Source organism: Schistocerca gregaria, chromosome 2 (assembly GCF_023897955.1).
Source record: "Schistocerca gregaria isolate iqSchGreg1 chromosome 2, iqSchGreg1.2, whole genome shotgun sequence".
NCBI lineage: Eukaryota > Metazoa > Arthropoda > Insecta > Orthoptera > Acrididae > Schistocerca > Schistocerca gregaria.
The window spans coordinates 447,692,079-447,704,713 of record NC_064921.1 but is presented as its reverse complement, the minus strand read 5'-3'; the positions used below and the strand labels follow the sequence as shown (position 1 = coordinate 447,704,713).

At 40.2% G+C, this 12,635-nt stretch overlaps 1 protein-coding gene across 1 annotated transcript in view; it reads right to left on the bottom strand.

The window, feature by feature from the left end:
* LOC126325528 (plasmanylethanolamine desaturase) overlaps positions 1-12,635 on the bottom strand; it is a 58,624-nt gene that overhangs the window by 15,398 nt on the left and 30,591 nt on the right. Inside the window, exon 3 of the mRNA XM_049995239.1 lies at positions 3,504-3,722. Coding sequence (XP_049851196.1) covers positions 3,504-3,722 — 219 coding nt within the window. The remainder of the gene's footprint in view (positions 1-3,503; positions 3,723-12,635) is intronic.

Genomic DNA, 12,635 nt, shown 5'->3' with positions numbered 1-12,635 from the left:
TTAGCATAAAAAACACGCCTCGCATATTCCATGATTTTCCTCTCTTTCTGCAAAATCCCGCAGTCTGGCGAGCAAGGTGAATGATGCTCTCTGCAGTTGACACAGATGGGAGGCGGGGCACATGGAGTATTCAAATGCGATGGACATCCACAATCCAGACAGGTGTGGCTGGAAGTACAGCGGGAAGACATATGGCCAAACTTCCAGCACTTAAAGCACTGCATTAGGGGAGGGATACATGGCTTGACATCACAGCGGTAGAACATCCCCTCGACCTTCTCAGGCAATGTGTCACCCTCGAAGGCCAAAATAAAGGGACCGGTGGCAATCTAGTTATCCCTCAGACCCTGATGGACGAGCTGGACGAAATGAACACCTAGCCGCTCAAAATTGGTGTGCATCTCATCGCCAGACTGCAAAAGAAGGTACCTGTGGAATATAATACCCTGAACCATATTGAAGCTCTTATGATGTGTGATGGTGACAGAAACATCCTCCAACTTGCCACAAGCGAGTACTGCCTGTGACTGGGCAGAGGATGCTGTTTTTATCAAAACTGACCCAGTGCACATTTTGGACAAGCCCTCCATCTCCCCAATTTTGTCCTCCAACTGCTCCACAAAAAGCTGAGGTTTCATGGACATGAAAGATTCCCCAACAACTCTCGCGCATACGAGGTACCGGGGTGAATAAGCTTCATTGTCATCTTTAGTCTGGTGTTCCTCCCACAGTGTGGCCTGGGAGGGGAATGGCTTGGGCTCATACTTCTTAGCATTAAAGTTAGACTTTGCCCAGTTAGAGACTGCTGGCAACAGACCACCAGCAAGAGATGACATACTACACTTCATGGCATGTCATCCGCCCTGATGCCACCTACTCTGAGCAGTGGGGCTCCCCACGGGCGCCACCCATCCGCAACGAAGGCCATGTGGCAGGATGGCCATTGTCGGGAGTCCCGATGCCCCAGGGTGATGGGCATCTACTCCTTGGCATATATGGGGAGTTAACGGTGCAGGCATCAGCAGAGTGATCCCTGTGTTGTCAGGGGGCTACAACCAACAGGGTACATGGTGACCCCACCACAACGGACTGGCTACCGTGCTGGATGAGTTGCAAAGAAGTCCATGGTCATTGTCGGCACAGAAAGTGACACTGCAGGGTGCAGAGTGGAAAATGCGCACAGGAAGGTGTCATCACCCAAGAGATGTACAATGGGCGGGACTGCAATGTGACAATGAGTAAGTGGGCTAAAGATCTCAATGCACGATGGACACGATGCACCATGTAAGGTGCCCTTCCTCAATTGGCTTCCTCTTCGATAAAAGTTTGAAAAATGGTGGTCAAACCTTACAGGAAACCATCACATAAAGGCTGAAACGTGAGCGACGCCTTTTAGTCGCCTCTTACTACAGGCAGGAATACCTTGGGCACGTATATAGGTTCTCGTGGATAATTGCCGTATCAAGTAAACCTTTTTTTTATTTGTTTAACAATGAACTAACCACAATAACAAAGGAATTAAAATATTGGTGCCAGGCAGATACTTGTAGAGCTGAGATCAGTGAATACACTACAGCCCAGTTTCATATTCACATTATGTCAAACTGAGTACAACTGGGAAAAAAAAATCCTTGCCATTTTTATGCATATGGCAATAAGGCATGAGATAGACATGGGGGGCTCACTGGGGTCAGCTGCAAATTTTACCCCTGTACAATGACAATATAAAGGCAAAAAGGGAATGAGAACATTGTTCCTTGCTATTCATGAATTTAAACTTCTCTTCAACCCATTAACTGGAAAATTACAAAATATCTATCTCATACAAGAGGTCCTAGCAATTTATGAAATTATTTGCTCCTTCTGCAGAGAGTATGCCTTATAACCAATAAATCAAGCAAATATAGTAAAAAATTACACATCTTAACTGAATCTAGAAAAGGGAACATCTGGAATTTTTAAGCTCATCATAAAATAGACAATACATTAAACGATAATGGTACTAATATTATGCTGTGTTTTGTCAGTAAGCTGCTGAATTAAAGTACAGTTAGCAGAGGACATATTTCACACAAATACTAGCTTTGTTGGGGAAGTAATGGAAGTCCTTAAAGGGGTGCCAAATGTCTAAAGAATGAAAATTATAATAAGTGAAAATCTCCCACCACAAAATAAATGTTCTTGCCTTGTGCTGAAAGAATACAAGAGAAATTTTGATGCTAAGTGCAGACACACACAGTTACAAAATAAAATATTGCAACAAAGAAAGTAACTAATAAAATGAAACCTGCAGCAGTTGTGTAATGCCATAACCAAAACACTGGCATTGACTTTTCCTACCAGCATCTGTAGTACAGCTACGAACTTATAAAATAATGAAGTGAGAGTGTTGAAGATCTGCATAACAGAGTTATAAAGAGGTAACATCCTACAATAAACTTCATTGAGAAAATACATAGAGGCTTGGAGCTGGCTGCTGTGGAGTCAACAATGGATTTTCCAAATGTACCAGCAAAAGTAGCTCAGCCATTAGAAACACACTTCTGTTACACTATTACCACTGAACTATGGAAGAAAAAGGACAAACTTAGATATTCTTGTAAGGGCAATCATAGAAGGGGAGAAGCAGATAAATCAGCTTTGTGGAACATGCTCTGCAGCAAGGAGACCATTATATTTGATTTGTTAAGACTCAGGTCCTAGCTGCCAAAAGCAAATACTACCATAATCAACACTGAGAGGTGATAAAGATTATTAAATGTGACAAGTTTAATTTTAAGGAGGAGGATATGAAACAGAGCATCTGGATTCTGCAGATAAGGGTAAAACATATGGTTTCCCAAGAAATTCGTTTAACCATGGTATAATAGCCCAGAATATTCTAATAAGCACAAACGCTTTGTCTGTACAAACTGATCAATGTAGATTACTCCAACAGGAATGAAAATGGAAACATAGAAGCCTCCACTACAGAATAACAAAATGCTAGTTAAACACATGACCAAAATGACAGCAACTATTCTTTAACATTAAAAAAAAGATAATATATGAAAGAAAAAGAAAAATGTGCGAGGACCACGTCTACACTTCTTGGCATAAAATGATTCTTGAGGTAATTTCTACCAACTTTAAACATTATAATATGTATGTGTAGCATTAGGTGGTTAACTACAACAACAACCACCACCACATGCAAACAAAATCCATCTGCACATCAACAAGCCCAGTTACATTCAGTCTACTTTATTGCAGATATTTACGAATTCTAGAAGCCATCATACATTGTGAAAATAAACTGAAAACTGTTGCATACAATTTGATCATATAGCAACCTGCAGTAGTATATGTAGTGAAACTGCCTAACAATTACGCTGACACAGAGACAGTAGCAAATTAATAAGAAATTAGGTTCTAAGAAATTTTGACACCAGCAACACAATAATGATTTCACTGCTCCTTTCTGAAAAATGACAGAAATGAAGTTTAAAACATTCAGTACTCACCTGATTAGTCATAGCTACAAAAATAGCCAACAAAAACAAATAACAGCACCACGAAAATTTCTTCTGTACCTCTTCTTCCGTAAGCGTAATGAACTCCCATGTCATAAAAGCCAAGAAAGGAATTGTCAGCATGAAGTTATCTCCATTAGTTTCAATAAAATCATGCCTTGTAATTGAAGTTGGATCGATGTGATGTTCACGAAAAGGCCTCAGAAAATTCTGCAATAATAATAATCCTCTGATGATTTTGGACAATGATAGTTACATTTTACTTCAGCATAAAAATGTTAATTTGCAACAATTACAATTAAAAAATGTTGCCCTATAAATATGCTAATGAAGATAATTAGTTAAAAAGGTAAATATATGCATAGATTGAAGGACTGCAGCTGTTTTACACATGTTTGCCCTGTTTATGGAAGTGTCCCTAATTCTTCTGACAAACAGAATTTTGCAACATATTTATCCATTCAATTTGGTATTACAGAACAAAAAAGAATAACTTGACAATTAACTGTAATGATATATAGAACAAAAGCTTGGAATGTTACAATATTATGAGAAGGAAAGTTGCTACTTACCATATAGCGGAGGTGTTTTAACAAATGGGAAAATTTTTTCCATGCGTGACCCCCCTCCCCCTCCAAATAAACACACCGACACTAACAGAAAGCGAAGCATTACATTTATAAATGACCAGAGCCAATTAAGATAATGCCCACTAATGCAAAGGTGCAATTAATAGTCAGAAGTAGGTATGTTGCAGTGTTGGTGTGTTGACTGAATGGCAAAATATCAACTGGCTATTCAAGATGTGTACACCACATGCCAGCAAAGGATTTTAGTTTTCCAATTAATTCCATATTTGTAAGAATCCAAAGCAATGCTAACATTATACTGCACAAATACTTATCATAAATAATAATCCGCACATACTTCATAACAGATCAAAGGAAGATAAATGGAAGCCACTTTTATTTGGATCACATTCATGACAGATCCAAGGAAGATAAATGGAAGCCACTTTTATTTGGATCACATTCATGACGGCAATACATGATTCACAATATTTCCAACACTTACTGCTACAGTATGGCACTGATTACTTTGATAGAGATATGGAAATACATTTTTGTAGACTGTGTTAAAATATTTATTTATACTTTTAGAGTGTAACGTAAAGTCAATTTAAAGGCAATGACATGTAAATTGCACTATTTTTCTTCTCGTCCAAAGAAATCAAGCAGTTTTATGGCTTTTGTAACAGATGGTAGCAACAAGGCTGGCAGGTAAACGACAACAGGAGTAAAACTGCCACATAAGTGCTAAGGGAGGAACTGTTATTCATGGTAGTAAAACAGCTAAGATTCCTGGGGCACTGGGTTGTTTGCACAAGTTAATGTAAAATACTCATTATCCACGTAAATGATAAATGTTCATTTATCACTGTCAAGCTAAGCATAGTACTATGACAAAAAAGAAAGACTACTTACAACACTTGGAACTATTTGTTAAGATGTATTCATGAACAATTATTTTTAACCATGAACTATGTCCACATAATGTGGCAATTTTCATCAAAACAGGTCATTTCAATGCACTATTCAAACAGTTTATTACAAATGTCTTCTTGAGCTCTTGTTTGGAAGCAAAAATGGTTTAGCTCCTCTGCAAATGCATAGAAAATAACAAAGAAATGTTTTCAACAGTAAAAGGAACGACTGCAGATGCCTGTAGACCCAAATCAGTCCTAGTCTGAAGGTGACCACAATTATTTTGGCAACTACACAACTGTATAGCATGTCATGGCAACTTCCGGAGAAAAAACACCAAAATGCACTAAATATGGTTCGGCAAAGGTGTCACAACAATCACAATACCGCATTTGTGCAGTAGAGAGTTTGGAAATGATTGTGAATGGTCATGATATCTTTAATCGAATGAACGTAGTTACCCCCGTCAGCCATCACACCAAGTAGTGCTTGGCAGCGGTGGGAGATACAGCATGAATTGTTCCAACTTTTACACGTTGAGTAGTGTTACTTAGTGTCAAGAAACTTAACCATTTAATATTTTAAACACTACTGGATAGACAATATGCCAGCATCATTTTTTTTCTCACCAAATATTTTTTCGTAAAGCGGAAATCATGGGAAAATTATAAATCTCTTCTGAACAGAACGTTGCAAGGCATCCAGATATGCTCAATAATGTACATGCCTGTGGAGTTTGGTGGCTGGCAGAAGTGTTTAAACTCGAGTGATAAGACAGGATTCTTACATATGTGCTACCTGTCAGACATATTTAGATGTATCAGGGATTCCATATCACTCCCATTGCACATGCCCCACACCACTACAGAGCCTCCACCAGCTTGAACACTCTCCTGTTCACATGCAGGGCCCATGGATTCATGAGGTTGTCTCCATACCCGTACACATCCATCCACTTGTGCAATTTGAAACGAAACTCACACGACCAGGCAACATGTTTCCAGTCATCAACAGTCCAATGTCTGTGTTGATGGGCCCAGGCAAGCCATAAAGCTTTGTGCTGTGCAGTCATCAATGGCACAAGTGGGCCTGTGACTCCGAAAGCCCAAATCAATGATGTTTCTTTGAATGGTTTGCACACTGACACTTGTTGATGGCCCAGAACTAAAATCTGCAGCAATCTGCTGAAGGGTTGCACTTCTGTCACATTGAACAGACCTCTTCAGTCATCATTGGTCCCATTCTTGTAAGATCTTTTTCCAGCCACAGCGATGTCAGAGAATTTGATATTTTACCATATTCCGAATATTCATGGTACACTTGTGAAATTATTGTATGGGAAAATCCCCACTTCATCGCTACCTTGGAGATGTTGTGTCCCATCGTTCGTGCGCAGACTATAACAACATTCAAACTCACTTAAATTCTGATATGCTGCCATTGTAGCAGTAGTAACCAACTAACAACTGCGCTAGACACGTGCCATCTTACATAGGTGTTGCTGACCGCAGCACCGTATTCTGCCTGTTTACACATCTCTGCATTTGAGTATGTATGTATGTATGTATATGCCAGTTTCTGTGAGACTTGAAGAGGTCTCTAGAACCATAAAGGTTCATTTGACTGAAGCATTTGTTCCTGGATTTCAGGCAGGATCCCACATTTTGTTCGATGCTGGGGTGCCATTCCAATGCCGTTGGAGAGCCTCTACAATGTTGTTTGAGTTTCTGGGGAATATCAAGTGGACTGTGGTGTGAATGCAGATCAAGGAGGGAGGTGAGCTACGGTAGCATGTACAATTGTGCAAAGCCAAGGTGGCACAGTGGTTAGCATGTCTGCCTATTGCACAGAAGATCCATATATGAATTCTGTCTTTTGTACAAATTTTCATTCATCACTTCAGCCTGCACATATACATCACAAATGTTCTGAAAGTGCCAGAAATTATATAGAAAGAAGTTTTATTAACTGATTTGTGTATTGCACTTATATCATCATGAAGAGCTTACAATCCTGTTGCCTACAATTGTCAGCTGCCCACAAGCTTTCTACTCTACGAGTCTCGTATACTTCTATATGAGCACTCCTCAAGTTCCCATATGACCTTATACCTAGCACAATGTTACCACTTTCCTCTGCTTCTGTAACTGGTAGAGGGTGTCACTGAAGTTACAGACATTTCTCTCTATTTCTTACAAGTGCTGCATGGACTCACTCACAGTTCAGTAAACATATCCAGAATCCAAACAGGAAGTGATTGACAATTTTTTTCCGCCCTGAAACCCACACAAGAAAGCTGTTGATCACCACTGAAGAGTATTTTCTCACACAGATGCTAAGAAAAAACTGCCTACATGGAGTTCTTCCCACAATCTATTTTTGAACCATTTATACATGGGCGTAGAATTTTCCGGCGCTTTAGAAAACGAAACTCTGGGGAAAAGACACGTTTTGGAAAGATCTTTGATGTACAGCAACATGTACGCTGCACATTTTTGTATTACAAAAGTATAAATTCAAATTCCACCAAACACCGCATTTTACTTTCCGAAGCATTCAAATCAAAATTGCGATGCACTTTTGTAAGTCAGTCATAGTCACGCCACATGATCTCGTCAGCCAATAACAGCAGATATTCAAAGCTTAGGACACGTGATGTAGTCAGCCAATAGCAACATCACTGTTAAGTAGTGCAAACACACAAACAAGAAATGTTAATGGTTTAAATTAATATACATAGAGTTGCTACATGAAACCCAAAGCTTCCACATATAATATTGGTCTGTAAGATTAATACACTGTAAGAGAAGCCAAGCTTTCACATATAATGTTGGTCTTTTATTCGCATATTACACTTTACGATATATCACACAAATGCGCCAGTAAAATTTCAATAACGACATAAATGTCTGATCTACTGGGCTCGAAATTCATGTAAATGGCTAGTCATCAAAGAGTTGCTTTTTAAATCAGAGTCAAACGCTCTCTGATTTACGAAATTCATCGTACATTCTCGCTCATAGGTCAACTTCCGTTAAAGGAAATTTACTTTGAAAGTAATGCTTTTCAAACCATCATCCGCAATATTTTCCCGCGACCTGTTAGAAATAGGTTCGTTTCAGCAGTTGCCAGAGAGCATCAGGTAACAGGCGCCACCGAGCTTGCGCAGCTACGATGACATAGGAGGCCCGTACGTTGGGTTCGTACGTGTTGAACATTAAAAGATCTTACATTATGTCATAACAGAAACGAGACATCAGAGGATACTCCAAAAGCATCGGAATTTCGTGACCCATACTGGAATGTGCACATTTAAGGTGCACATAGAAGCTTTTGAAATGTGGTGCTACAGAAGAATGCTGAAAACTAGATGGGTAGATCACATAACTAATGAGGAGGTACTAAATAGAATTGGGGAGAAGAGGAGTTTGTGGCACAACTTGACAAGAAGAAGGGACCGGTTGGTAGGCCATGTTTTGAGGCATCAAGGGATCACAAATTTAGCATTGGAGGGCAGCGTGGAGGGTAAAAATCGTAGAGGGAGACCAAGAGATGACTACATTAAGCAGATTCAGAAGGATGTAGGTTGCAGTAAGTACTAGGAGACGAAGAAGCTTGCACAGGATAGAGTAGCATGGAGAGCTGCATCAAATCAGTCTCAGGACTGAAGACCACAACAACAACATTTAAAGTGCACATTTGTATGTAAAGATTCCCAGTGCAGTAGGCCTCAAACTGATATTCAGCTTTTCCATGAGGTTTTCAGGATGTAAAATTTCTTGGAGTACCAGTACTGTATTATGTTTGGTTCTTTATTACGGCATACATATACGTACTAGAAAATGAAAATGTGCACTTGAAATGCAGCAAACAGTTGAAACTAACCAATAGTGTGGAATTAAACACTTCGTTTCAAATATTGACTGCCTCAGCAGAAAAGATTAATAAAAGAAAATTTCTTTCAAATCAACAAAAATAATTTCACTGTTCTGCAAAGAAACTAATGCTTGACTGTCAGAAAGATGGAAATAAAATCTGAAACTAATAACATATTTCAGCCTTCCGTAACTATGCAAATGTGTTTAAATTCACTTGATAGCTCCCAGCCACAGAAAACCGTTTTGTTTTCATTTGACGTGAGAGCTGTAAACGAAGAGGAAACAGTGAAACCACGAAATGTAAACACGGGTCATGTGTAAACCATCGAACTTTCCCACTATAAGTCAGACTGCTCTGTGCATCATCCCCTCATCTACGATATTTCCGAACCTGGATAGTTTCTTCTCCTTCCTCATTCCAACAAACAGTCTTGTCATCCCTAATTTTGTAACTATTCCTGCCAATGTCAAAGATTATCCCGCAATTATTGTCCAGTTAGGCGTTGTTACATATTCGTTCAACGCATTTTCCGCGTTACTTCAGAACAGAACTTTAAGCAGATGTTAGTCGGGGACTGCACAATTGGCCCTTACTAGTCAGCGACCTGGCCAAAAATTTTCTGGCAAAATTTGATTTTCTTGGATACCCCGAGAAGATAAGTTATCTTCCTTACCTGTTATTCTTGTTAGTCGTTTATTTCCACTCTGGTAGTCTGAATCTATGGCTTTCGCTAGTAATTACAACAATGCTGATCATTTGCAAACCCAATCAACCACATAATGAGACATCACTTGGCATTCATCCGTTTGGCTTTACTCCGCTCAGCTCGTATAGCCCCTTTTGTCTGCAGGAAAGTTTGTTTCTAGATTCCCCTGACAGAGACAGCACATACACTATACATGCATTTACAAATCAACTTATGATTAATTAAGAAATCAACTTAGAATGTGTTCAAAAATCGACAGGGATGCGTACAGTGGATGCTAGGTGCTTTGTAAAACATTTTTCCGGGTAGCATCTAGCTGCTTGCTGTGACTGCTTTTACAGCCAACAGCCACAATTGTGAAGCCAGAAGCAGGAGGAGGTACTACTAAATTGTGCATGCGCATGATCCTGCTTGTAACTGTTGAAACGAATCTGATGCAAACAGTTGTGATGTCACGCACATTGGATGCTACTTGTTGTTACGAAGCACTGCATTGTCTTCCTAAAGCCTTGACACATTTTGCTGTTGGCAGCCGCTTGTATGAGCACTGTTTTTCGGTTGAATATGGTGCATTTCCTTTGCAATTTAAGTTTTATTTTCGTTTTTCCTCTCATTCATGTTTTATTGCTGCATTATTATTCTACATTAACGGGGTACTGTAACATCCTTTGTTAGCGTATCAGTTCTTACCACTCAAAATTGCAAAAATTTAACTGAAAACAAAAACAATGAAAAATTCCCAGAACTCTAAAAAAATCCCGGGTTTTTCCCGGTTTTCTCCCGCATGAAAAAATTCCCGGGTTTTTCCCGGATCTCCTGGGCTGCATACAACCTGAGTGTGATACTTTTCTTATTGGTAATGATTTTCTTAGTCTTTATCCCTTTTTCTGGTGTGTTGGAGAGTTAATAATGGTTAGAAAACCAATAGCAAGATTTCTTATTAGCCTAAGGAAAGTTGCATTTCCACAGGTCGTGCTAGAATGTCATTAAATAATCCACCAGACAGACAGTATGGCAGGTTCAACAGTTTGTGCCTGTTATGCCTTGTGACCCTAGCATTGGGTCACCTGTCTTAAGTGTATAAAAAAGGTCATGTTGCAATAGTCTGTCACTCTACTACACAGAACACAGCATCAGAAAACATGGGTATAGATATATGGGAAGTGTCATAACAGGACTGGTTCCCAATCAGAAGTCCAACAAGCCTTTTATTGAGGTTTTGGTTCTCACGCTACATAGGCACTGGTGCAACAGTTTCCATTTATAATGCCCAAACATATTTCAACCTCAGCTCTCTGCTGCTATTGCTAGTAAACAGGCATCTTTGGGAATATGGTAAACTGCAAATACCCTTTCTAGACCAAGTCAAGATCGACTTTACCTACGGATCAGTGACTTGGCCCATTACCTTTATTGTTATCCATCATGGTAATTCAGCTCTTGAAGCCTTTCATTTTTCAGTCAAGGACTCCATACAGTTGGTACCTCCCACAGTCTTCGGTCACTCATTGGAATATCTGTGCTCATAATTTCAGAATATCTTTGTGGAAGGCCTAAGTTGCACCACGGACTTTCAAGCCCATATAACCTTTAAGCAGTCAGCTTGTCCTATATTTTTTCATATACAGATTCCGTAAACCCTATGCTCACAAGTCAAAGCAGAGCTGTACCACCTCACATCTCTTGGGACTGTGTTTTGCATTTCTTCTAGTGAACAGGCCACATCCCTTGTCATCATGATGAAGCCCTCTGGTAACTTATGACTTTGCAGTGGTTTTAAGGTCACCATGAATTCACAGTCTGTGGTCAACGCATAACCATTACTATGGCCAGACAAGCTGCTCATACGCTTAGCAGGGGTCAACTCTTCTCTAAACTTGACCTTTATGAAGCATATCACCAGTTATCCTTGGAAGATGAGTACAAGTATATCATGGTTTGTAACACTCCTTTTTGCCTGTATCAAAATTAAAAGTTCATTTTGGCATGACAAGTGCCCCTGCAGCTTTTCAATGATATATGCAACAGGTCACGTCCACTATTCCGCACTGTTTCAACTATCTGGATAACATTGCCATTAATGGACATACTATGAGTGAATACCTGCATGATCTCCAGGCCCTTTTTGAAAAACTCCAGGCTGTGGGTCTGTGTTGCAATCTACAGTAGTCTAAGCTTTTCCAACCCTTTCATGAGTATCTGGGCCACACCATATCATAGCAGGGCATCCAACTTCTGGCAAGTCTTATCACTGTGGACCTGTCGAATCCCTCGTTATTGCACGAGCTGCAGGTTTTCCTGGATAAAGCTGCTTTTCCCCCCATTCATTCTTGGGCGTCCATCACTACATGTCCTCTCTACCTTATCTGCAAGGCTGCTTCCTTTATTCAGTCTCCAATGTGTGACCTGGCCTTCTCCACACTAAAGGACCATCTCAAGTCAGCACAATGTGTAGCTACTTTTGATCTCAAGAAACCACTGGTTTTGGCTCGGAACCTCACAGTACAGTGTTTTGCAGTCTTCACCCATCACAATGCAGACGGCTCAGAGCAGACACGGGCATTTGCATCCTAACTTGCAACCCAGCACAGCTCCACTATTCTCAGGTCGAGACGAGAGCTCCGGTCACCAAATTCCATGCTTTCTTGTATGGCACCATATTTCATCTCATTATGGACTACAAGCCATTAGTTTCATTATTTAGTCCATCAACTCGGGTCCCTGATAAGATGGCCCACTGGCTGCAGCAGTGGGCCTTGTTCCTCTCTAAATACAACTTTGACACTAATTTTCACTCCACTGGGCACCATAATTTTGCAGACACCTTATTCTCTTTGCCCACTGGCCTAGAACCCAAGTTTGAGCAAGAGAAGCTCATGTGTTTTCAAATGGATATTGTCTCCTGTGAAGCAATACATTAGTTTCTGATCACTAGTACCTTGCTTGCCAAGTCCACATCATTTGACCCCATCTTCAAGCAGGACATCCACCTTGTCCACCAGGGTTGCTCATCTCATCCTCTGTGCTGCGCTTCTGATCAGCTTCATAACTACT